The sequence below is a fragment of the Photinus pyralis genome, unplaced genomic scaffold (genome assembly GCF_008802855.1).
Source record: "Photinus pyralis isolate 1611_PpyrPB1 unplaced genomic scaffold, Ppyr1.3 Ppyr1.4_LG6, whole genome shotgun sequence".
Taxonomy (NCBI): Eukaryota; Metazoa; Arthropoda; class Insecta; order Coleoptera; family Lampyridae; genus Photinus; species Photinus pyralis.
In genome coordinates, this window is record NW_022170663.1 from 38,222,979 (window position 1) to 38,250,073 (window position 27,095).

The window sequence follows — 27,095 nt, forward strand, 5'->3', positions numbered from 1 at the left end:
AGTGGGGCAATGGGCACAGTGACAGATGTTTCGTGTCACTAACCTAGGCGGCGGTTGGTTGGTGTTATGAGGAATTGTTTTATTTCCACGATGATTTTCTTGGATATCAAGATGAGTAAATTACAGTATTCTTCGGAAAGTATGAAGTAATATTTTTACTAGAAAATATTTAATTATTATGCACGTGTGATTTTAATGCTTTATAATGGGAGATTGGACATACAATTCACAACCCCCTTACCCACACTCACAGGGTTGGCATAATTACCCACCGCCTGAACATGCTCATCCTGTTCCTCCCCCTCTTTCTGCTCCACCTCCCCCTGATTATTCACAAGCAGTCCCTTCTTATGGAAATAACTACTATAATAATTACAACTATAATTATAATCCCAATTATCCCCCCCCTAATTACCAATACCCTAATTCTTATAATTACCCCGGTTATGGTTATCCACCCTACAACCAATATGCTCCTCCGTCGTATCCACCTCCCTACTATCCTCCTCAAACTCCCCCGTATTATAACTGTCCTAAGCGAGAAGATAGTAGTAACGGCGGCTATAGAGAAGGTGGGACATCGTACGATTACTCAAAGGAATTGGAATCCTATAAAAGTTTACAAAGTAATAACGGCAAAACTTATGAAAAAGACCACCATAGCTCTGAACAGAAAAAGCACGATTATGGGGACTATGACCGCAGAAAATTTAGAGCACGTAGCAGACCTAGGTATCGTCGATCCCGTTCCCCAGTACGTAGAAGTTACAAGCCAAGTACCCGACCCTCCTATACAAATAACACCAATCAATCACCGAAAGAAATCACGGAACGTGATTTAATTTTAACGAAGTGGAGGAAGAATTATTGCTCTACGGGCGAGGAGGTATGCGATAAGATTAGGGAATTATCAAAAATTGGTGTAGACGAAATAATGGAGGCGGAAATGAATATTTGGACTCGGACAACTCCGGCAGATTTGTATTACGAAAAGGATCCAAATAATTCTAAGAATACGATTGCAACTGAAAGGTTACTGAAGGTTTGCGAATCGTTTAAAGAAAATTTAATGTTGAGAGCTAAGAAAATTAATGAGATTAAGCCAAAGTATGAACCTCCACCAAGGAAAAATAGGGCTCGTCTTTGTAAACACAAATGTAAGTTGCTCTGGCAATTAGTTTTTGATAATACCGATCTGTTGTAGTGGAAGAGGCTAGTAGTTCAGACAGTTCAGAGGAGGAACTGACTGATGAAGAGGATTGTAGTATGGAGGAATTAACTCGTAAGCAACAGCATCCAGACAGATTACATCCAGAAATGTGGTAAGTATGGTAGTTGGAGTCAAAGTGCTACAATATGTGCTCGTCCACATGCGTGGGGTTACGGTAGGCAGCAGTGGGGGGCTAATGCCTGCCTTTGGCCGCGGTGCATAAATGAGTTTGACTACCCAGGTAGTGATTTTGACAGACACTGTATTTAACAAAATTCTCGTTATGAGTACCTCTTTCTGACACTTAAGCAGTATTTGTTTTCACTGCACTAAATGATGTCTGTGGTGTAGGCCAACCATCTTCCCTTTTTAATATGTAAATATCCTCTTCCACTTCCGGGGGTTGGAGGTGGGAGTTACTAGGGAAACCATTTCTTTAGTTCAGATTTTTCTATTAGAGGACCCGAAGGCTGGGCATCATTCCTTTCCCCTATCACCCCATCTCCTTCAGCACCCTGCCCAATTTTATGTGGGCATTGTTGTGTTCCGTTGAATAATTGACAACAAATTTCGTATATCTAATGCATTTGTGCTTTTTTTTTAAAGTTTGGGCCTTGAAACTCGACTTTGTATTTGAGCATATTAGTAGCTGCAGTTATTAGTGTCTCGAGGAATCTTTTTCAAAAAACTGCATTATTTTACTTTAATTTGGCCTTGACTTAACTAATATTTCTTTCCTTTTCGATAAAACTACAACATTATTTTTTGTATGTTATTTGTTACTATGTGTTTTTTTTTTAATTTGATTTTATCCCATATTTTAAAATGGTGTCATATCCACTGGGATAGGAAAGACTTACTATTTTTTGACGTTAATAATATTTTCAAAAATAGTTAATTGCTTTATGATTTCTGCATTAAAATAAAATTGTGTATTACCTATACACAATTTTATCATTTTGTATTTTGAACGCCGGTACGTCATAGTAACAATCGTGTTGTTTAATATGAAAAACATAAGTCAAATTACTTCTTTAATTACATTATTTTGATTAGAAAATATACTATGAGATAGCGACAGCTGTCATTTATATTCATGTGAAAAGTGTCAAATCTCAGAACTCGAAATATTAATGATCATTGGTCCACTCTTACACTATGGAAGAGGGGAACTGATAATATCTTATCAAGGGCAATGCTGCGCATTGAAGCAAATTTTCGTGTGGCGGCCATATTCTTGGTGCTCAAAACTGTTTACACTTGGATGAAAAAATAACTGGATTGCTTGCAAGTCAAAATTTATGAAGCCAACATCAAAAGCGCCATCACAAAGCAGTTGTCCCTTTTGTACTTAGACCATATAAGTAGTACTATATGGTCTAGGCGTTTCAAACAGAAACGTTTTTTGCATAAGTAAAAGACCTAATTCGGTTCCTTCAATTTTTCCAAATCCATCAAATGAAGATGTCATTAGTTTCTCCGACCAAGAACAACTTGAAGAAATGACAGTAGATAAAAATGTAAACACTTTCCCTAGTGGTGGTTTCTGACCACATTAAATAATAAGGCATGTAAATTAAGTACATCTTTAATTAAAGTAAATATAATCTTAGTAAACAGGTACGTTGATGTTGACGTTTAGTATTATACTGGAAAATCCTAATGTGAATACATCACATCCCTGATCATCAAAATATGGATCTTAATCCTGGAGATTGGTTAGATGCAGCGATAAACATATACATTTGTTAAATAAAAACTTATTCCCCGGTCTATTGTTATCACTATCCAAAAATTATATATACTTCAAATTTATTTATTATATAAATTAATTCAACAGGTATAAAGTTAAACAGTTATTGTATAAATATTTATTTTGTGTGGATATACTTGTCATTGCAAATTTCATATTTAACGCCTCAGATTTAGTTCTTATTTTAGTCATACCCAGTGATGGCGCTGCAGATGTTGGCTTCAAGTTTTATATTAATACATATTATACGACACTATTATAGCAGTCCAGGTTTAAATGGTCGAAGGAGAAATATAACTTGCAATGTTGCCACATACCATAACATCATGAATCTTGATTTAATATTATTTTTAAAGCGCCCTTTGAACTCGATTTTTCATACATAAGTTTACTACATAGGTTAATTTATGTGCATAGTGAAAAAAGGTTAGGTACTGTTAGGATTTTGGTATTAACACAATAGAAAATCACAATTTTAGTTTAAACGCCTTATGTAACTAAATCAAAACAACAGAAAAGCAGTGTGGTGTATCATTTTAATGAATTTAAGCCCATTTTTTAAAGACTATAAAGTATTCTTCGCGAAAATGTAAGCCACCAGCTTTTCTTATCACCCGCACGTGAGTAAAGGGAGGTATTGCATTGGGGAATAATGACCATCCACTTTGTTTTTACAGAAATACACGTTTTGGAAGCACCAGGAAGCCGAATCTCGATGTCACTGCACTTCCATTTCCGGCTGAACCAATTGGAACCAAATTTGGTACACATATGCTTAGACATAAAGGAAGAGCTGAGATGCTTTTGGGCAGAATCGTGCATGCGCAAGTGTGGCAAAGTAACCAAAAACTGTCAATTTTTGACGTTTTTCCATATTATGGCTAAACTATTGCATCCAATTGAACCAAATTTGGTACATATGTTTTATAGAACTAAGAACTGAAATAGCCAAAATCGTGATTGCGCAAATTATTAAAAATCGTATTTTTTGATTTCATAAATAATGGTGGCTGCACTTTCACAATTACGTATAATAGCCGAGGTTTATTTGCCTGTACAATACATAATAGTATTGTTTATTCATTAAATAGTGGTTTTTAACTTTAATGCGGTTTGGGTAGTATCTGTGCTACAGCAAATTTCGGCTGTGTTAACCACCATTTTAAATTTCCGACAAGAGAAAGATTGCGATAGAATCTCTATAGCTAGCCCCAGCCAGTCAATTTCTCCTAGCACCACAATTCTGTTTTTTAAGTAAAATTTTAACGTTTTGTGTTCTGCTTACCAAGCGCTAGATAGCACACTTGAGTTCAGCTAGCGTCATTACAAATTCATTACCATTTTGTTTTTTTTTTTCATGTAAAATTTGGATGTTTTGTATTCTGCTGACATAGCTCCAGATTGCGCCATAATTTTAAGAGCTAGCGCTACCACTAAGTAGTGTAGGGGCCATCCTTGAGTGAATCTTTCCAAACTCTTCAGACCTAGTGCCGCTGAAATGATTTTACTACTTTTACTTTAGATCTAGCTACGTTTGTTTCTGAGATACAGCGTGAATACGAAGTTTGACTTTTTAAAATGTTATCATATCTTACTATCCATGTAAGATAGAAAAAAGGTAAACACTGTTTCTTTTAGATATTTTTACATAGAATCCAGTGGCGTAGTAAAAAATTTTGTTTACCCGCCGTTTCTGAGGTTTGATCCAAAGTTGATATTTTTTCAATGCAACACCTTGTATATCTTAACGTAAATTTTTTTGCATTATTTTTCCTGATTACATTGATGTATCACAACCTACATTGTTTTTAATTTTAGCCATGAACCAAAAATAAAAACCTTATTTTTTACCCAATTCAAAATTTTGAAAAATATATAATATATGGAAGCTCTATTTCTCAAACCGTTTGAGATATAGACATGAAAATGAAAACGCCTCCATTTGAAATTATTTACATATTATGAGGTTAAAAAGAAGTTTTTTATACAGGGTGTTTTGGGTGCGATCGCCATCTTTAATATTTTTAAATTGCAACTTAGGTCATGTGATACGTTATTAGAAAGGTTATTTTTTTCTTTTTCTTATACCTTAACCATGTATGGTGTTAAAATAGGGAATAATGGAGAAACCAAAGAATTAGTCCCTTCCGTATTTAACAACACCATGTATATTGTACTTACATGATTGAAATACACTTTAAAGAAATTGTATAAATGCACATGTATATCCATTTTGGAGGTTTTGGATAAGTAGACAAATTTTATTTTCTTAAGTGGTCGTTTCTTATCCAGGCTTGTTAAAATTCAATTATCTTTAATAATAAGAATGTTATGGGGCATTAAAGAAATCGGCTGAATTCTGTTTGCTCTAGACACCTAGGTCCGTCCATTTTTTTCTATCTCTTAAAATAAAGGGCGTTTCCATAAGAAAGGGGCCAACTTGGATCACCTTGTACAAAATATGATATTGTTGCGAAAAAGAAAACCCTAGAAATACCCTCTATGGTAGTACTCCAGTTATTTTCTCCTTTTAACATTTGAAAATGGTCTATTAATATTGAAGAATATGTGCTTGAAAGAAAAAAGTTACTTTTAAATATTGCAAGACCCCACTGGTGTATTCAGTGGCGATGAAACCCGCTTCTTGTTATATGTAATAACTTCAACAGTCTTTAAAAACATTCATTAATCACAAAACCAGTCATTGAATATAAACAAATTTATTTGACATAAAACAATCAGGCTGAAAGAAAAGCAGGCACTCAGGGCCACACATACCACGCAAACAAGCGATCGATAATTAATTACAGTAAATCTTAATTAACTTCAAGGTTCAATAATCCAAAATCTCCGGTCCTAACGTCTTTTAGACAAACAGATGCACAAACAGACACAAAATGATGGTACTTGGGAACATCACTTGTTTGATTACACTCCTTGTAATTACAACTGCCTCGTTGTCGACAAAACTGACTGTTTTGTTAAGTATAACGGCTACGTTTTCACGTCCAAAAAAACTGGATTCACATATTTCACCAAAATAAGCCACGATTAACGTCCCACCTTTTCCCTTTCCATTTACTTCCTTCTTCATTCCCAAACTGCACCAGTGTTCAATAAGGTGATAAGAAAACTTCTTATCTACGGTTGGAGAAAAACATGAGAAAAATTGACAACTAATATTTTTAATACAAAACAAAATCGATCTTGAAATCAAATGACATGTTTGGAATTGCGTTCAATCCCACCCCGTGCCCACATCTAACGTTAATAAAAATTGAAATTAGACATACAGGGTTACTACAGGTGGGGAAGCCTAATAAAACGTCCACCCGACGTAATTTACACAAAAATATTCATGGTTGTATTTTTCTTCATTTGTTTGCAGGTATAATGATCCAGGTGAAATGAACGATGGCCCACTGTGCAGATGTTCGAAGAGGTCTAGCAAGTGTGGAATCAGGCATGGTATCTACGCAGGAGAAAGATTTCTTAAAACTTGCCATAAATTATCCAATAACTCCGATAAATTGTATCATTATCGAATCACCATATCGCCACCAACAAACTTCCTCATAAAAACTCCCACAATCATTCCATATGACGAGCACGAGTTTATATTCGAAGGATTTTCAATGTTCTCGCATATTCCATTAATAAAGCTGCCCACGTGTAAAGTTATTAGGTTCAATATTGAGTATTCCATTCTTTATATCGAAGAAAAGATCCCGGAAAATTTTGTCATATTAGAACTGGATTTATTCTGTGAGTTTTTTTTTTGTCTAAGAATGTGGTATAATTTCCATGTGTTTCAGACGACTATTTGTTTAAAGAAATTTTAGAATTGGTTGATTTAGATTTTAAAGCGGCAGGAGATGAGCAAGGCTGTTCCCAATTTCATTTTATGCCAAGATTTGTTAGAAAGTTGCCAGATAATGGAAAAGAAATTTTATCTATGAAAGAAGTGTTACAGTACTTCCTGGATAACGCGATTCCTTTAATTGATGAGAATCATTTAGAAGATATGGTTAACATGAGTCAGTACGAATGGCAAGCGTATGCGGATGAAATTAAGGTAGGTTCATTTCTGCGCCAGAAATACACTGGAGGGCGATAATGGAAAACTTACTAATCATCAACATTTAAAGTCCTTTTTGATGAGTTTCGGTTTAAATATAGCAAACTTTCTCTTTTTGTAAAATGTTGGTTTAGTCATTATGAATTTAATGACATTTTCGTTCAGGGAATGGTTGTGACTTACCCAGGCAAAAAGCCATGTTCTGTAAGAGTAGATCAGCTAGATCGGAACAGTGACCTTCAAACTCCGGGCAATTATAAATTTCCCGAAATAGTCCATTTTGGAATACGTCCGCCACAATTAAGTTACGCTGGGAATCCCGAGTATGTGTTTACTTATTAGTTACATTAAAATAACATTGATTTTTGTCCAGTTACCAAAAGGCATGGAGAGATTATGTGAAATTTAGACATCTTTTGGCCAACATGTCGAAGCCAACATTTGAAGATAAGCGCAAGTTAGAAGCTAAAGAAAACAAATTGCAAGAGATGAGAACACAATCGAAAATGAAGCGAGATGTTACGGTTGCAGTTTCATCTAAAGGGTTTTATCGTACTGGCATTATGTGTGATATTGTTCAGGTATTCTTCGTTTACATTGTAGAGATTTAATTTTGAGCATTTTAGCATGCTATGTTGATTCCGGTTTTGGTGTGCCATTTAAGGTTTCATAACTCATTAAACGTTCTAGAGGAAACCATAGAGTACAAATTTCAAAATAGAGCCATTCTCCAATTGGCTCTTACTCATCCGTCGTATAGGGAAAACTTTGGTACCAATCCAGATCATGCGCGTAACAGTTTAACCAATTGTGGAATAAGACAACCGGAATATGGAGACAGACGTATACACTACATGAATACCAGGAAAAGAGGTTGCATACTCACGATGAGCGCAAGCATTCTTAACTTTTTTTTAGGGATTAATACTCTTATAAATATTATGTCTCGGTTTGGCAAGAAACAAGAAACTGAATCTAATATCACTCATAATGAAAGGTTAGAATTTCTGGGCGATGCCGTTGTAGAGTTCCTATCTTCAATACACTTGTTTTATTCCTTTCCTGATCTGGAGGAGGGTGGTTTGGCGACGTACAGAGCCGCAATTGTTCAAAATCAACATCTGGCAGTACTGGCACGTGCTTTAAACTTGGATCAATACATGCTGTATGCTCACGGCTCAGACCTATGTCACGATTTGGAACTGAGACACGCTATGGCCAATTGTTTTGAAGCTCTGATGGGTGCACTATTTTTAGATGGTGGTATTGAGGTACGTAATTACTCACATTAGCAAAGATCTTTACCGTTTAACTTTGTTAGGTAGCCGATAAGGTATTTAGCAATACTCTTTTCAAATCTGATCCAGATTTATTTGACGTTTGGATGAAGTTGCCACGGCATCCCTTACAGGAGCAGGAACCAAGGGGAGATCGGGAATGGATCTCAAAATTTCAACTTCTTAGGAAACTAACAAAGTTTGAAGATTCTATTGGAGTGGAATTTAATCATATACGCTTATTGGCAAGGGCGTTTACGGATCGAAGCGTCGGCTATACAAATTTGACACTCGGTTCGAATCAACGTTTAGAATTTCTCGGGGACACCGTTTTACAACTTATAGCTTCCGATTATTTATATAAGTACTTTCCTGAGCATCACGAGGGTCATTTGTCAGTAAGTATTCCACTACGTTTGTTGCGAGGTTTTAGTAAATTTCTGAGAAACTATTACTAATAATTTTTGTAATTCTTAGTACCAGGTGTTTTCTTAATTTCGCAAATAAAACTTGCAGCGATATAGAAATCTCTCGGAGATTCTCCACAATCTATAACTGCTACAGCATTACAATCGCTGGTTAAATATGATCATTATCATTTTGACAGTAGATTGCTTTATTGTAGCAGCTATCTCAACAGCAGTGGAATAATAATAAAGTGTTAAATTATTATAAATGTAATTATTACATAGGTAGCTTCTGCTATATAATATAGATCAGAGTTTGTATTATTACATTTGTTGTTAAACTCCATGGCGGTTCCTCGGAACTGTTTTGTATGCTTATTTAATTCTCAAATGGGAATCATCCATTGGCAAGTAAATATGACCCAATTTTTTTGGATCTTAAAACAGGTAAGTTACCCACAATAATAAAAATTCTTGTTTTAAAATAAGTAAACAAAGCAAGTACAAGGAGCGAGCTTCCGTTTGCTGAGAGGAAGGATATAGAAACCAGTAGCGGCCACAGTGGTCAGTAAGGGTAACTATAGTCAGTCAAATTGGTAAATGTGAATATTGGAATACAGCTCATGCGGTTATATACTTTTGTCATTCTTACACATAGCATTTGAGCTAGAAGGTAAGTGGATATTTAGTTACTCTAACTGCGGGCGATAAACTAAGAGCAATATACGGTACTTCCATAGCTCAATGCAAAGCGCTTTAACGTACAGCGTCTTTCTTAGGTTATCGTCCGCGCTTTAAAAAACTAGATACACACATAATCTGATATGCACATTTATTCATTTTACCGACTGTACCCAAGTAATTGTTTTCAACACTAACAACTATGAATTTGTACGAACTGAAACCTCAAACATTAAACGAATTTATTTACTGAAAACAACAAGCAACAAGAGTTGCCAAATAATAACAATACATCCATTATTTTAAATTTCTTAAGGCTGTCGTATCTTGGTACAATAAATCCACGTCAGTTGTGATGTTTCCATAATAGTCATTTGTCCTGCTTCATTCTACCTCTGGTTAATCTTCATACATCATTAATTGGGGGTGGTTCTTGTTATGAAATTAGATATACAGTGTGTCCCAGGTAGGACGCACTGCTCTTAAGGACTTGACGGTGTTTCTTTTTTAATTTTTTTCTCTAATTATAAGATATTTCCGAGGATATTTCATAATAATTAGATAATCTTATAATTCAGTGAGATCTGCGCATGCTCCAAGTTCAAGGTCATTCGATTCGGTTCTGTTTGTCGACAGGTCTGTTTATCAGAAACAGCCCAGTTAAACACAAACAGGTCGGTTCATTAAAAACAGCTCTGTTAAGTAGAAATAGGTCCATTTAACAGACCTGTTTTCGTCGACAAAAAGAACTGAATCGAATGACCTTGAACTTTGGGCATGCACAGATCTCAAGGTCAAAGTGGTCTAGGATCGGCCTTGTTTATCTACCGACATTAATTCACTTATTCCTTGATGATTTTTTTGACGCACTTCTTTAGATGAAGATGGGGATTAGGAAATTTTGACTTCTACTGGTAGTTATCCTCGGTTAACCTGAAACAAGAGAAATCTTCATTGAACAAACAAAAACAAACTTTATCTGAATTTTTTTTTTAACTTTTACTGGAATTCAAATTGACACTACTACGAAACAAACAATTCTTCATTGAACATTTTACCCTGTTATAAACGGTCGAAAAAAAAATTCTCAAAAGTGCTCACTACTTTATTGTAATTATCCCCACCCGCCTGTATAGATGCGATAAACGACGAAAACAAACACTTCATAGAATTATTTTAAAATCAAGACACAATTGTGTGCACAAACTTTCTTCCTTTTTTTAAATCACTAACACTGATTCAATGACGATTGACATTGTTGAATTGGCAGCTCTGATACAAACTTTAATTTTAAGGAAGAGACAACTTTCAAATTGAAAAATCCCCTCCTCTACTATAACTTGAATCTAATTGCATAAACACTATTTGGACAGCAATCGGAAACTATTCCAGTCTGAATTCTTAATTTAACTGACAAACAAGACTTTGAAACACCGGCTTACTACCGGAAAAATGTGTATTTGAATTTACACGCAACGGACTGTTACATACGCTCAAATGTCGAATGAAGCTAGACCGCCTCGTTAGATCGGCGCGCCATTCTTTCTAGTCTAGACCATCTCCATCACAATTTTTCATATTCGGAAAGGGGCTGAGCACTTATTTACATTTTCTTATCTACAACTTTGCACATATGCCATCGTTTATCTAAATCATTTAAATCACTTTGATAAAGTCCCCTTATTAAACATCTGCTAAATAATTTTCCAATAGAAGCGACCCAATAATTCCTTTACCCACACGTTACTTAACTTCTACGTCCTAAATTACATGAACAAATAAAACATTCCACCATATTTCCTGATCAAACTCTGAGAAAAATGTTAAATACAGGGTGTCCCGCTTGCCATTCCCGTAACTTTAACCGAAAATTTATGTTACATACGCGTATTATTTCAACCTGGCACCCCCCTGGTTTACATAGCGATTGTAAGAACTGCTTTAGGCAAGTGAGAGTAGGTACGTTCTCATTTGTGAACAAGGACGGATTAATAGAAATATATGGGTGGGGGCGGAGTCCCAGGAAGGGGCGGTGAAAGACGAGGGGGTCCGGGAAATTTTTGAAAAAAATACTTTTAAAAGTATAAAATTTAGTGGTTCTAGTCCGACAATTTATATGTAAAGAAATATTATCTTGAACTACTGGAAATGCAAATATTTCAAAGAAAAGCAATATTTTGCCGATCGCAGTCATTTATAGAAAATCAAGGAATTACCTGTTTGGGAAAATTATATCGCAAAATGCAGGGAATGAAACATACAACTTTGCAATTATGAATCAATACTACATAATTACTAAAGCCCTTTTGGATATTACATCAAAACTTCAAAATTAATATACCTACTATTTACTCGTAATTTTTTTCGTTTGCTTTATTTAAAAGAACACTTATTAGAAACTCTAACTAAAATTGAATGAGCAAGGTACATTTTTTGTGAAAATACAAATAAAATATTGCCTTGTTAAAGAAACTGGTAAACGCAAAAGAGTAGTACTTCTTGAACTCGAAAAGCACTGGTTGAAACCTACAAAATAACTTACTGACCAACTCCGCTGAATCAGGTACGCATTTTTGTGTCATTTTGTTCTCCTTCTCCGCCCCCCTCCCCCCCTTTAATCCGTCAATGTTTGTGAAGAAGCAAAAACTTATTTTTTTTAAATGGTAACCCCCTTTTTGCCTTGAAACATAAGGTCAGTTTGTACTATATTTAAAATGAACTGGTACTGTAGAAAGTGGTAGAAAACGAAAATGCTTATTTAAACCATTTTGTTGGTAGAATCAATATCTCCCGAAAGATATAGGATATTCCATACTTTTTGGACACTGTATATGGTTTTTAAACAACTTACTACTAATTCTGCCACTGAAAATAGACGATAATTAAACTTGTCACATTTTATTTTTTATCCAATAGGTACCTACAGTCTTCCTTAGGGCACACCTTTTCCTTCTTACAACACACCAAAAATTTGTTGCAATAATTGATTAGTAAATGAACGTGCTCTTCTTTAAAAGTTTTTTGTGTTGCACGATTGTGCCATTTGTGAAGTTTATTTTTAAAACGACTCGCTAAATTGAAATTTTACCATTTTACCTTCATAAATACTATTTTCTTTAGCGCAACATTTTCCCTATTGTAAATTGTTTTCTTTGCCATAAATTTGTGTTATTTCATTTGTATGTGTCAAATTAAATAATGAAATGCGCTTTAAGTTAATTTTCGTTCTGATTCGAATATATTTATTGTCATCTACAATTTACCACACTTTTAGTTCTCCTTTACCTTCTTTAGGTTCATCTTCATTTTTATCTGTGCCAACACATTCTCTAATCCTCATCACAATTTCCAGTTTAGAATCATGGCGTGCTCTGACACCGTCAAGTTTTCTAGTTCTCTAAAGCCACCCCACAGCAACATTCATTTCGTTTACGCTTACTGTTTAAACAAACTTCAATCTAATTTGTTATTTACTTAATTGGTTATTCGAAAAAAACGTTTCTGTTAAATATATATTAAAATCTTCATTTCTAGCTTCTGAGAAGTTCTTTGGTGAACAATCGCACCCAAGCAGTTGTCTGCGACGATCTGGGTATGTCCGCCTACGCCGTCTACAATAACCCCAAAGCTGAACTCAAAACAAAAGACAGAGCCGATTTACTTGAAGCATTTATTGGAGCACTTTATGTCGATCAAGTATATAACGCAGAGTTATTCCATCTACGTAACTTAATTACCTTACAGGGTATGGAACATTGCGAGGTATTCTGTCAGGTTACCCTGTTTCCACGATTGCAAGACTTTATCATGAATCAAGATTGGAACGATCCCAAATCTAAATTGCAACAGTGTTGTCTTACCCTTCGAACTATGGATGGTGGGGAACCTGATATTCCCGTGTATAAGTGAGTATTAATTGACTGTGTTCGTTTACAGCCTCCTATGATTATTGCAGTATTGTTTACTGCAAGATAAGGTTTGTACATTTAATTCAGTTTTTCGCATCTTTCAATCATGAAAAATGTTTGCATGGATGATTGAAATTTTTTACTTGTAAGATTTTTTCTTTACATTGAATAGGGTAGATTGTAAACTTTATCTTTGAAGTAAAGATAAATGTTTACTAATTAGGTGCAACTATTGCTTTGATTTTCTATGCTATCTTTCTTTTTTTTCATATGTAGTCTAGTGCTTCCTTTTTCTTCTTTTGTTGATTACTAAGGCATAGTATAGTACTTTGCATGTTTGCTTCTGTGGTAATTAATCAGTCATGAATACTTACCTTAGTTTTGCTCGCAAAAGACTGGCAGTTTTGAATTCTTAAGATAAATTATGATATACTTACAAAAACAGAATGAAGGCAGTTTAATTAAATATCTACCTGTGAGAAGAGGACCTCTGAGACCATGAAAATGGTAAAATATTATTATGTTGCAGTCATGTCTTGAAGTTACAAAAAAAACTATAACATTTATTTTAAATATTAGAAAGTAACCTATCAAAATAGTTGCAAATTTTTTAAATAATTTGTGCTTTTTACTTTGACGTTGTCGCGTACTGTTCTAGCTCGCGTCATTCTATAAAACAAAAGAAAGTGTGTGATATTCTAGAGAAAAATGTAAATGGCAACAACGCCAATATTTCAACGTATGACATTTTTTTAACTCCTCAAAGATTCGTCCATTCGTCATTCTATCTACTACATATCATTTCGACATAGTGACTGTCATAGATAACTTTTCAGGAACACTGATCCGCATGTGAAGTTAACCTCACATTTATAACATTTTACAATTTGTAATGCGTATTCTGGAGGCCCCTCGCTTCCCATAAACTTTTAGATGTTTTTAAATGTTAGAAAGGGAATCATATAAAATAAATTTTGAAAACCAACTTCACGCAGCTGTCTATTGCGTCAAAAATTAACGTCGTTAAATGTTCTGGAATAGAAACTCCCAGGATTCTACCAAAATATGATTTCTATATTTCTTATGGAAAAATGTGTGAAGTATTAAATATCAGAAACCGTTTTAATATTTTCGGGTTAAAACCCACTAGGTTTTTTTTTCTTACCTGGGCCCTGATCTGATTCAAGATAGTCTTGCTCTGTCATCAGCCGAACCTGTGGCGACTGGGTCACCAAAGTCCTCTTCATCACCAACGGGTTCTATAGCATTCTCTCAGGAGTTACAGTTGCAGTTTCGTGCCCAAGCCAAGTCTGCACTTGCAAGTATGTCCTTGAACCGTGATGCTGGATGGCATCTTTGTTGGGTGATTGCCTCACTAAATTAAATTTGTTCTTTCTCACTTCTTTAACAAAAAGGGTATTAAATTGTCTAAATCGGAACAAATCTATTCACTAAGGGGTTCTTGAGAAGAACCTTACATAATTTATATTTGACTTGACCGAATGGAGCAGCAGTTGTATTGCAGCCACTTATGGCATGAACGAATAAAATGTTTTCAACTATTTCGGTGTGTTTAAGACTGGAGTACACGTTAGATAATAATAATAATAATAAAGGTCTTCATTATCTTTTCCTGCTGCACAATACAAAATAAAATAAAAGATACACAGACTAGATGAAGTAAACAAAACATAGGAAAGACAATCTTGTGGCGCAGTTCAAAATATTTTTGTTTTTCCACTGAACCTCAGAAAAGTAGATACAATATCAGACAAAATATAGATATCGGAATATAACAAAAAAAACTTAAACTAAATTTAAAAAAATTTTTTTCCCGGAATTATTTTGATGATTGTAACTATTGCTGTTCTTTTCAGGAAAAATTTCACTTCTGACGCAATGTGTGGCTGCGTGAAGTTAACCCTCCCTCCCTATGATTTTTCAAATTTATTTTTTGTGACTGACTCTTTCTAAGATTATCAAGAATCCTAGAACGGAATTTTTTTTATGGAATACGATTCAGCGGCAAACTACACCATGACCATATGAAATGACTGTTATTTGAGTTCCTGAAGACTTTGATCCCGCACAAAATTCGATGCTAATTAAATTTTCCTTTCCTTTTTCTTACCTTGATTTATCTAACCAATAATTAACTGAAACACGACATGTTTACAGTGTCATTTTGAATTTTTTGTTTCTTTACGAGTATTTGGTGACATTTTATTTTTCTTTGTCCTTTCTAAGGGATTAAAAATTGTACTTGTGTATTTGTATTTTTCGTAGAGGATCTGTACATTTACTTGAGTTATTGAATTATTTTTTTTTATAATTTTAAAATTATTTTTTTTGTAATAGTTTTTGGCATTTTGGGTTATTATATATATAAACTACCATTTATCAGCTCTATTTGTACCTAATCTTAATTTAAAATTTAGTTTAAAATGCAGTTATTTTTATTTTTTGTAGTACTCTGAAACTGTACACCAAAAAAGTGTTTGTGTTTTTGGGGTTATTCCCGTATTACATCATTAAATTAAATTAAATTTGCCTGAAGGGTGGTCGGGTGAACTTTCGAACTTGCTTTGAAATTTTATTTGCATTAACATTGTCTTTTCTTGATGTGGTTTTTGGTGATGGTTTATTTATATACTTGGATCTACTGTTTAGACAAAGTTTATATCTATCTGTTTTTCTTATTTTCATGTTTTTTATTTGATTGTGCGCAGAGTTGGACAAAATACGGTTCAACAATTTTAAATAGCGAATATCTCCTTAATTACGTACCAAAAGTACTAAATTCAGTAAGTAGTTTGAAGTGTTTAACATACATACATACTATTTAACTAATTTTAAAGTCTGGCAATATCATTTATCTGACAGTTATTTTCCATGGAAACAAATGCATTCAGCAAGATAGCGACTAGGTTAAATGGTTTTTGTGTGTTGACTAAAATTCTGTTAGGAACATTTTATAAATCAGACCGGATTGAAAGTTATTTAAAAGAGAAAAAATTAAATAGCACTATAATTATGAATAAAAGTTTAATATGAAATGAAATTCAAGATGGTGGATATTGATATATGCCTATCAACTTTCTTTTGTTAAATGCGTGCCATATTTAATTTTTACATGATTAAAAAAATCTTTTCAACGTTGGAAGATATATCATAATTATGATTGAACAAAGTAGTAAAATTAATTATCGAATTTTGTAAACAATTTTTAAACTGGTGCGGTTTTTTAATTTTTCTAAACAGAATTTTAGTCGGCACAGATAATGGCAAAACTCCGCCCGTTTAACCCATTGACATAGAAATGGAGTGCGCGTGTCAATGCTAATTGGGGATACTGAAGGTAGGGAAAATTAAGAGGCAAGCTTTCTCTATTACATTGCTGTGGCATTGCGACTAACACAAGCGCAATAGAGAGAGCTTGCCTTCTAGTTTCGCGCTTAGCATTGGCACGTGGAGTTCATTTCTATATGCTGATGATTTAACCTAATCTCTACAATAATATCAAAATTATTCATGCAATCTCATTGGATCACACTCTGACTACTTATCTAGTTCGCGGAGAGCTTACCTCTGCACCAAGTTTGCTTTGTAGCCGGTTGCTTCGTGGCCAGTTAGCTTTAAGAGTTTGTATCTTTTGGTACGCGAGTCGCTGTGGGCCTAATGGCTTTAATTTATATATAAGAAGTTCATTTTCATTTCCATCAATTCAATAACTTTGACTATCTGTTTTAGAGTTATCGAATGTAAGGGTCCGACAAATACGCGCGTATATACAGTTGCGGTTTATTTTCGAAACAAACGCCTCGCAAGCGCTATGGGTCACAGTATTCAACAGGCAGAAATGAATGCTGCCAAAAAAGCGTTAGAAATTTCACATGGTAAGAAATGGATTCATGATTCACTTCACTAAAACTATGTGGATTTAGTGTGGTGTATCTGTTTAGTGTAAATAAATATCACCTCAGAGCAAAGAGTACCAAACAAAGAAATTCCGCGCTTTTTTTAATACACTTCAGACCGCAGAATACCAAACATAAAGAGATTCAGCGCTTTTTTTACCACCCGTACGTTAGTAAGGCAGATATTGCATTGGCGTAAAAAATGCCCCCCCCCCCTTTTTTTACGGAAATGCACGTTTTGAAGCACCAGGAATCCGAATCAAACAAAATCTCGATGATGTCGGTCCGTCTGTACTCTCATTTGCGGCTAAACCGATTGGAACCAAATTTGGTACACTTATTCTTAGATATAAAAGGGCAGAATCGCGCATGCGCAGATGTGCGGGTGGTTTTTTTTTTAGTTTGCATAAATGCTGGAATTTCATTATTCTATCTGTCCATCTATCGGTGTGCTTCTGTACCAACGAACTACAGATTTCTTCAAAAGATTTTGAAATTATAAACTACAGTGCCTATAGAGTTTAGGCCGTGTTCCCAAGCTATACTAAAATTAAAGCAATCTCATTTGGTAAATTAAAACATTACTCTCACGCCAATTATGGCTGCTTCTTTGCATTTAAACAAGAACAATGTTCTAGGAAGTGTGTATTGGCGGAATGAACATACTCATTTTGAAAATTGGTAACAGCAGAATGACATTTGTAAAGCGTTGAATCTCTTGATCCTTACACTTTTTGCGCACACTTACAGTGTATTGTATTCACAAACAATTTCACATTTTTTGGAAGGTAGAGAAAGGGAAACCATTTTGTATACAGTTTATTTGATCTGTACACCATCTCAGCTTATGTAAACGAAACTTTCTTCAACACAAGTGAAGTTTACTGAATGTTCAATTATTAAACAAATTTATTATTAGTACATGGGGTTTGCGCATTCTGCAAGCACACTTTAAAGTGTCATTGAATGCATGTATTAGCTTCATTTGTCATGTTTCTACACTGGTATAGATAATTTTTATGTTAAATCAATTGTAGGACAGTGCCTTCATTTTTTTGGTTGTGAAAATTGAAATTACACGCGATATTGTCGCCCCCAGTTCGTTTATATGAATAAATATTGAAGAAGGTGATGTATGGATCAAATTCTGTATTATTTTGGAGCCTGGATTCTTGTAGTTTACGCTACTTTTACTTACAATCATTATTAAAGGCAGAGGAAGAATATTAAAACACAACACAAAATAATTGAATTTGAACACAATTCTAACCTTTCTAATTCATGATTGAAATACATTGCAAACATAATATAAAATTTACTAAACATTTACTAAAAAGATATAAAATATAATATTAATAATATTTTTGCAGCAGGGTAGGTTTTATCGAAATGGCTCGAATGTGACCTAACCACTCACAATATTGAACATTGCAACCATAAATTAGCTTTGTAATCTTAGTTTATTTAACATTAATAACCAAACTTCGGTTTATTAGAATTACGAATCACTATATTAATTAAAAAATATTCATAGGTTAAGCATATTAGGATAGAGGGAAGTTTTGCTGTCTTCATTTTCTTACCCTTTATGCTATTTGGGTCGCTGAACACGAATTTGAAGTTTGCAGATAAAAATTTTGCCCAGATCTTTCTTTTTCTTTCCACTTTTTGTCCAAATTTTGACACTTCTTCTAATTTTTGTCCGATATCTCAAAAAGAAAGCGTTTTTGGAAAGTGCCCATTCTATATAAAATGAACACAAGTCGTTTCGACCCATCAACGTGCGCCTGTGCCCATCTCATGAGACACAAGACTCGCGGGTCAGGTTTTATTTGACTCACCCTAATACTGCGACGAACTTGGAGTAGCTTAATATTTAAAAGAAAAATAACTAAATATACCAATTATAATAATTAAGTCCTGGGAGCGGTTGAACGTAGCGGCGGGTGGACAAATGGACTCGAGCGCCACCAAGCGAATGGTCTCGCGCCTGGTCAGGGTTGGCGGTAGTAGAGATCTTGCGGGTCGGTCTCGGAATCCTCGGGTGTAACCTCAACCGGAGAAACAGCAGCTTCAGGAATTGGGCAGGTTCAGCAGATGGCGGCGGAAAAGCTAAAACAAAATTAAGGCAAACTCCCTAGCGGGATGAAAGCAACAAAACATATCGGCGGAAGCAGCGGAAAAGCAATTGCGGGAAAGTAAACAAGCAAAAGTAACAAAAAAAGTTTACCATGAAATTAATGGAGCGGTAGGGTAGCAAAAGTTAGCTAAAAGCCAATTCCAATAAATACGGTGCGGTAATTTAATTGCAGAGCAAAATGAAACGGTACGGATGCAACGAAATTTAATTGGCGAAAGTGAAAAAAGGCAAAAGATTTAAATACGGTTAAATCGCCTAAAACAAAAGATGCAGAAGACAAAAGAGTTTACTAGACTTAGATTATGAGACGTTTTGGTTAACCACTAAAATGCAAAAGATCGTTGATTTAAATACGGTACGGTTGCAAAGGGACATTTAACGGCAATGCACAAACATTTCGGTACTTACTTTGCGAAGATGCAAAAGGCAAAGATTTAAATACGGTACGGTTTCGCAAAAATTAGCGCTCGATAAATTAACGTACTTAGTAAAGTAAAGTAAAATGGCAAAAAGATTGAAATTCAGTATGCGTTTTCTATTTATCTAAACGTCTATTTGATAGGGGCAAACTGCTATTTCCGTCTCGTACGCTTGTACTTTCGATACGTTCAAACAGATGAACTGTTTTTAATTAATCACGCCTTTCCCCGACATCAAAAAAATATGTGACCGATGTGAACTTTCACGTTTTTTAAGAGCGCTTCTTTTGAGATAAGGTCAAGTTCAATCGGACGGTTCTTTTGTAATTCATTTAAATGTCAATCCTTAATTATACTTATCCAATTAGTCGGAATGAAATCTTCAAATTCGGCTGTTTCGGTAATATCCTTTTTTCCTGAGAATGTGAAGTCAAGCGGCGCAATCGGATATTACCTGATATTTTCCTTAAACCTCACGGCCTTGCCGGTTTCAATGCTGTATTTTGGTATAGCATTAGAAAACTAAAATCGATTATCGATAAATAACGGCCTAAGACGTAATAAAATCGCTTCTCTCTCTTCTTCCCTGACGAGGGCTTTCGGCAGCTGTAAAAACAATTTAAATATTCCTACAGGAACAGTTTCAAATCGGATAAATTCACTACGAAACTTGCGTTATCGGCGGTAAGATAAACAATTAAACAAAATGAAAACACACAAACCTGACTCCTCGTCTCCTAGAGCAAATAAGTGAATTCAGAAACTACTTAGTAACGAAGTCCCCACTTAAAACGCGTTTAAGCTTCTACGGAAAACAATTACGGGAATACGTACCGAAAATCCCCCTCTTTCTTCGAAAATAAAAGCTTACGTTGCGAAAATTAACGGAGCAGAAAATGAAAAGCAACAAGCCGGGGATTATAATGCAAGGGTAAATGCGAAAGGTAAAAGATCTTGCGGAAAATGCTGGTACTTACAGAATTTACTACAGATGGTAACATGGTAAAAGATAATAAACTTACTTAGGCAAGTACAAGAGGCAAAAGATCCCTCCAAAATTGAGCGTGTACCTTATAAAGAAAACCCAATTTGGTGTAGGTGGAATTGGGAATTTCCATCTACTCGCTGTATTTAGTACTAAAGTGGTGGAAATTAATTCGGTTTTTAATTAATTACCCGGCCTGCAATTATCGGATATCGGAAAAATATAAGATGGACACTTTACTTCTCGTATTTTAAGCGCGATCATTTTGATATAGGTAACTCGACACAATTACACCTAAAATGTAAACACGGACAACTCACTCCTCAAGCAAATAATTAAACTCAGGAACTCTTCAGTAAGCTGGACGACTTCACAAATGTACGGTGCGGTCATAACTTCGGGCGGAAAACGGGTGCTTCGTTACAAGATACCAGGTGTTCAGCAAAGCTGGTCGACTCTACAAATATACGGATGGTCAGAACTTCGGGTGTGAACTTCAGGGTGGAAAACGGGTACTTCGTTACAATACTTTAGACAGGTACATTTATGCTCCAAGTGCGTGATGTCGTTTTTTGGGGAAGGAAATGTTACATACCTTTGTCCTTGTCCACACTTTCTGCAATAGTCAAATTTGGGCAAAAAGTACCAAAAAAAACCAAGTTCCGGGTCTGTTTGCCTCCAAACTTCAAATACGTGTTCAGCGACCCAAAAAGCATAACATGGGAGAACATCAAAATTTTCCTCTGAACCCCCTATTTCTTTCCTAATATGCCTAGACTATCAATAGAAAAACGTTATTAAAAACTAATTAGTGTTATGTCTACTAACAAATAATTCAATTATTTGGCTAGATGGTGTCTTCTCAAACAGCAAAATCATTGTAGGTTTAGGTTACTGTTGTGTTTACTTAATTTTACAATCTAGTTACATTTCTTTCATGATTTTGTTACAATTGTGGTCAAATTCAAACATCATATGCCGAAACAACCACAACCTGCCACAAAAAATGAAATTACACATCTTTACAACTTGGAGTGATGACTTCTAAAAGGATTATTTCTGCAGATTTATTCCCACAATTAGACCACCAGAAGCGGGTGATAGCAAAAAGTATGAAAAAGCAAAAGAAACATCCAAGATACGCCAGACGTCGGCTGACTGAGCGGTCTAGGTCAAGAAGTCGATCTAGACACAGAAGGAGATCGCGGTCGAGGCACAGATCAAGATCTACATCTCCAAAGAGAGCAATATCAAGAAATGGTAAACGATCTAGGTCAGCAAGTCGATCTAGACTACCCGTCAGGTCGCCATTGATAAGCAACAAGAGAGTTCGATCAAGGTCTCAGTCATCAACTAAAACAAATCTTAGACCTAAAACTAAAAGTCGATCTAAGTCCCAAAATAAATCTTTGTCAAGATCTAAGAGTAGATCACTATCAAGGTTTAAAAGTAGATCACTGTCAAGATCTAAAAGTAGATCACCCTTAAGCTCTAAAAGTAGATCGCTGTCGAAGTCTAAAAGTAAATCACCCTCTGGGTTTAGAAGTAGATCACCGTCGAGGTCTAAAAGTAGATCACTTTCAAGATCTAAAAGCAGATCACTATCAAGGTCTAAAAGCACATCATCATCAAGATCAAAAAGTAGCTATCAATCAAAACTTAAAAATGGAATTCGATCCAGTAGATCTCGATCTAATAGTTCTAAACCTAAATCGCGGAGTCTATCATGTTCTAGTACCGATTCTCGTTATACTACAAAGGCTGTTGGTAGTGAATTAGCAAATCATATTTGAAATAACTTGACGTCAATGTTTTTCATTTACTAGTTAAGTAGATTATATGGCACTTTCAATTTCTGTGTTGTGGCATGTATTATCCTTGCCATGCCACTAATGATTCACTCAGCATTATTATTGTGATTTTAATTGGGATATTAACAACTTTTGTGGACAAAGAAAGTATGTAGTTATAATAATTTTATTTTAATTTTAACAGTGTATAACAAGGAGTTAATTTAAGTTGTTCTGTGTTCAGACATTTCACCTCTTTGTTAGGTTTTTCAAAATAATTACATACATTCATTATAGAAAAAACATATTTTTGCAATTTTGGCAATTGCTAATGTGGGTTTATCTCTTTAAGCTACACATTTATATTGATAGTTTGTGCTCTATTTTATATAATTTAGTTTTTAGCTAGAAATGTCTTAGGCGACTTGATCCTCACATTTATTGTTTGGGAGAAAACCGATTTGGCATATTGCGTAATTATTGATCTTGATGCCTTTATACGTTTTATCAAGTCTTTTGACTATTGTTGCTATTTGGGAAATGAACGAAAAACATATTTTCTAGATGGTAATGATTATAATTGTAATTGATGATTTTCATGCCTCTACAGTTAATGTGACTTTTACTGTTTTGGTTCTGCGATTGATCGACGAAGATCGATGTAGATGCTTTCACCTCTAATATTTGTACTAATCCTTCGATTTTGCAGATTTGTATAATGTGTCCTAATCTTTGGATAAAGAATGAACCATAATGATGGATGAGTACAAGCATCAGCAACTTTTTTTTGTTATATTTTATTTGCGTTTTTTACTTGCTCTTCATTTTATTCACTGTGATCTTCTAAAATTTAATTGAAAGTTCCTTCTTAGCATTGATGACATTTCATTGAATTCATATTCAGATGGCAGTACACGGACATAGGATAACAGCGTTGCCAGTCCTACTGTCATTGTAAACTAATTGCTTGCATTTACAATTTAACACTTCACCGTTTTTCAATTTTACTACACGTGTGGCCATTTTGCCATTGATATGACACAAACGGTTGCGATCAACTGATTGACTTATATAGAGCGCATTGTGATATCGTGATATGAGTACATTATTGAATTCAAAAATGAACATTTTATTATTTTTTATTAAACTTTGTTTGATAGTTCTTGTTATACAAATTTCCACATGACACATCTGATGCACCAATTTACACTAGAATAAAAGAGTTTTCAGACTAAAACACTGGAAGGTTTTGTTTTCTGAATCTCCTTTATTTTGCCATATGCCATTTAATAACTTTGTAAGATAATGTTGGCAAGAGCCCTTGTTGTTATGCGCGAAATATCTCCAAAAACTAGCATATAATATTCCAATGCAACTGAAACTGTAAGTACCTACAATATTTTACTTTCAATTATACACTGGAAAACATTTTTAGCTGTGATAGGTATGGGATTCCTCTCGTTGATTTTGACAATTTAGCAGCTTGATTCTCTTCACTGATTTTTAATTTTTGTCAGCGTTTTAATTAAGAATAGATTTAATCAACCAATCAGGTTGTACGTGTAATAATTAAGCATATTATTTACCTCTGTGTTTCAATTAACCGCAATGGAAAGATACCTACTAGTATAATTTTGAGATTGGAACTGTTTTATTTTTTAATTGCTCAGCTATCGGCTGACGGACGTGCCATCTTCCAAGCCAGAAGTCCATCGTTATAGAAAATAGTCTGTATTGTTGGATTTCTACTATTTACTGCTCTATACCACTGCTAGTCTAGTTTTAAGTTACTTATTATTGTATAGAATCTGTTACCAAAGTTGCAAAAATATTTACTGATACGTTTTTATGCCATCTTCTCTTGTTACGAATGTTTCTAATTCTGTTAGTATCTATACCTTATGCACCTTTCTATAATTGAGTTCAAACTAAGTTGAGTATGAATCCTATGCAAGTAATTGGATTACACAAAGTGAAAATGTTGTTATTTATTAGTTTTAAGTACTTTGTCATAATAGTGTTATAATAATAGTTAAGAGGCTTATATGTAATGGGTCATACTCAAGTCAATTTAGTTCCAAGTTGTTACTAGTAGCTATAATGTTAATTGTATTTTAAAGCACAATAATTAATTTACGTAGATGATGTACTTGGATATTCTAGACCGTTTGTAGATGGTTTAAATAACTTAGGAATATTCAGACGATAATTGTAAACATTTTTTAACTTTTTGTGTGAGCAACAATGCAAATTCTAATGTTACTATGTAAGGCAGCTTTAATAAAGGTTTAACTACCCTGTTTTAAGTAGCCTGACGCTAATTATTTTCTATAATCTAATCAAATGTATTAACCTCACCCAGTACTTACTGAAATAGTTACAAATACTATCTACCCTTCTCTAATTTTTGAGTATCACTAAATTAAATGGATATATCGAAAAAGTGCATCAAGTTTCTTAAAAAATTGAAATTATGGATCTTAAAATTTAATCCCTACCCTAATGACTTAGAATTAATTATTTAGTAGTCTAGTAGCACTAACATCAATGTTTTAGTTAACTTTTTCCTGGGTTTCTTTTTGGTGCGTGCTTTGATATTTTTGAGCCAGTTTTTTCAAACGTGTATAATAAGTTGTATTTACAGATCATTTTATAATACTGCCTGCCACCACTGGATCTACTCGCCCAGGACCAGGCCTTACAATGAGAGCTTAAGGGACTGGTAGGTAGTAGAGACACAGAGAACGACTACTGTCACATTTTCAGAAATACAGTCAAGTCTGGATGGGAGGGTGGATTTCTTTATACCCCAATTTGATATACAAGGGAACTACCACATCGATGACAATGATTGATCGAAATCTGGTACATTAATTTTCATGGATGTATAAAAAATACAGATATTGGCATTAATTCCAAACTGAACTTTAAAATTAACCAATCTGTCACTATTGTACAGCCTGATTTGGTACAGGATTGTCACAAAGGCACAAAGATAATCATCAAGATTGGGGAATTCTGGCTGGGGAGTAGAGCCGCCTCCCCTACCAACGTCCTCATGTTCGCGCGAGAGTGGGGTGCCTTATTGTGTGATGTCAAATTCCTCCAGATAATATTGTTTCATGCGATCTCTAAAATAACACCCATTGTTTGATCAAGATGATAATAACTTGAAATGCAATTACATTTTTTAATGTACCTATTCTTTTTAACGCATATGACAACTAAGTAGTTGCTCTGCTCTATACCACTTATTCATGATTTCTCAGCATTGTGCCTGTCTTGTATTACGTCATTGCTCTTCATTGTAACGAATTGAACATCATAATAGAGGTATCTATATGGAATATTACAGGCTTTTGTTGACCTATTAAATAAAATGTAAATTTTTGTTGAGTAAACATGTATGTTTTTTGTAGGGACAAAATCCGTTTTTTTTATTACCTTATAAAGAAAGGAAATTGGAAAGCCAAATCCCAAATTTGTACCAAGTTCATAGCCACTCGATTTACATTTTTTTAGACTGTCTGGATTTAAGAATTTTGCATTGAAGCAAAGAGTATTATTATAGTTACTCTTTGATTGAAGCTACAAACACGCTCTTTGTTCCTGTTAATGGAAAGATTTGTGAATGTTTGACGATCATTACGTATAATATTAATAATTTTCTCTAACAAAAATTATCCCGTGTCAATGCAGGGTTACCTCATATGTTGATTATAGATTTAACATCAACGTATTTAACAGAGTTGCTTAAATTTTTTCTGTAAGTATGGTATGGCAGATAGCGATTAGAGCAAAATAAATAAATCGGCCGGACATTTGTATAAACAAAAGGGCTTTAATGTGCAATATTGTTGAAACTACAGACGATCAAATCCAGAAAGAAATGGGGTTCCAAATAGAAAATGAAGGCCTTTCAAACGTGAGGTTCCTATATCACTTTTCCTATTACCTATGCCGTTTAACATTTTTGGTGGGTTGTGGCCACGGTGCTAAGGGATGAAGAAATACTGATACTGATTTACATGTCCTGCAAATCTGATAAACAGTCGGAAGTATGTGGGGCTCTTTGACTTTATATTAGGAAAAGAAAAATTTTGATCGACCTCGGATTATCCTTACAATAATTGCGTATAACAGCATAAACGTGACATTAAATTCAAGAAAAATACTTTAAGATGCCCCAATAACTAGATTTCTATTCATCAGCAATGCGATCTAATTATTTCAAAATGTTGCTCGCCCTCTAGTCCAGTCAAAATAGGAAAAATCAGAGGAACTAAATATACTAGTTCCAATTTTTTCAGAAATGTGTAGGGAGAGGTTCCCTGAACAAGAAAAAATAAAGTCCCTCCAAATTCCGGTGCCGCTAGGGGAAGGAGGGGGCTTTAAACGACCCATTTTTCAGTTTTTTGCTTTTAACTGGAAAATGGTGCGTTACAGTGAAAAAGTTCTTCAGTACAAAATGAAAGCTTATTAAAATTGCTACAAGTTTGGTTATATACATCTTTACGAAAAACTGAACCG

General features: G+C 34.5%; 1 protein-coding gene across 6 annotated transcripts; it reads left to right on the top strand.

The window, feature by feature from the left end:
* LOC116173185 (ribonuclease 3) lies at positions 1-26,812 on the top strand. 6 transcript variants are annotated; one of them, XM_031490513.1, is made up of 14 exons: positions 1-1,157; positions 1,205-1,322; positions 6,352-6,728; positions 6,779-7,038; positions 7,207-7,364; positions 7,415-7,622; positions 7,668-7,914; positions 7,960-8,312; positions 8,363-8,716; positions 12,941-13,102; positions 13,151-13,311; positions 17,065-17,210; positions 25,210-25,287; positions 25,340-26,812. In XM_031490513.1, the coding sequence occupies exons 1-13, from the start codon at positions 206-208 to the stop codon at positions 25,278-25,280; spliced, it is 3,567 nt and encodes a 1,188-aa protein (XP_031346373.1). In that variant the 5' UTR covers positions 1-205; the 3' UTR covers positions 25,281-25,287; positions 25,340-26,812. The 6 variants fall into 6 exon arrangements, with proteins under 6 accessions (XP_031346373.1, XP_031346374.1, XP_031346372.1 ...); XM_031490514.1 differs by having other exon boundaries at positions 25,332-25,445; XM_031490512.1 differs by having other exon boundaries at positions 25,210-26,812.
* Positions 26,813-27,095: the final 283 nt, after the last annotated feature.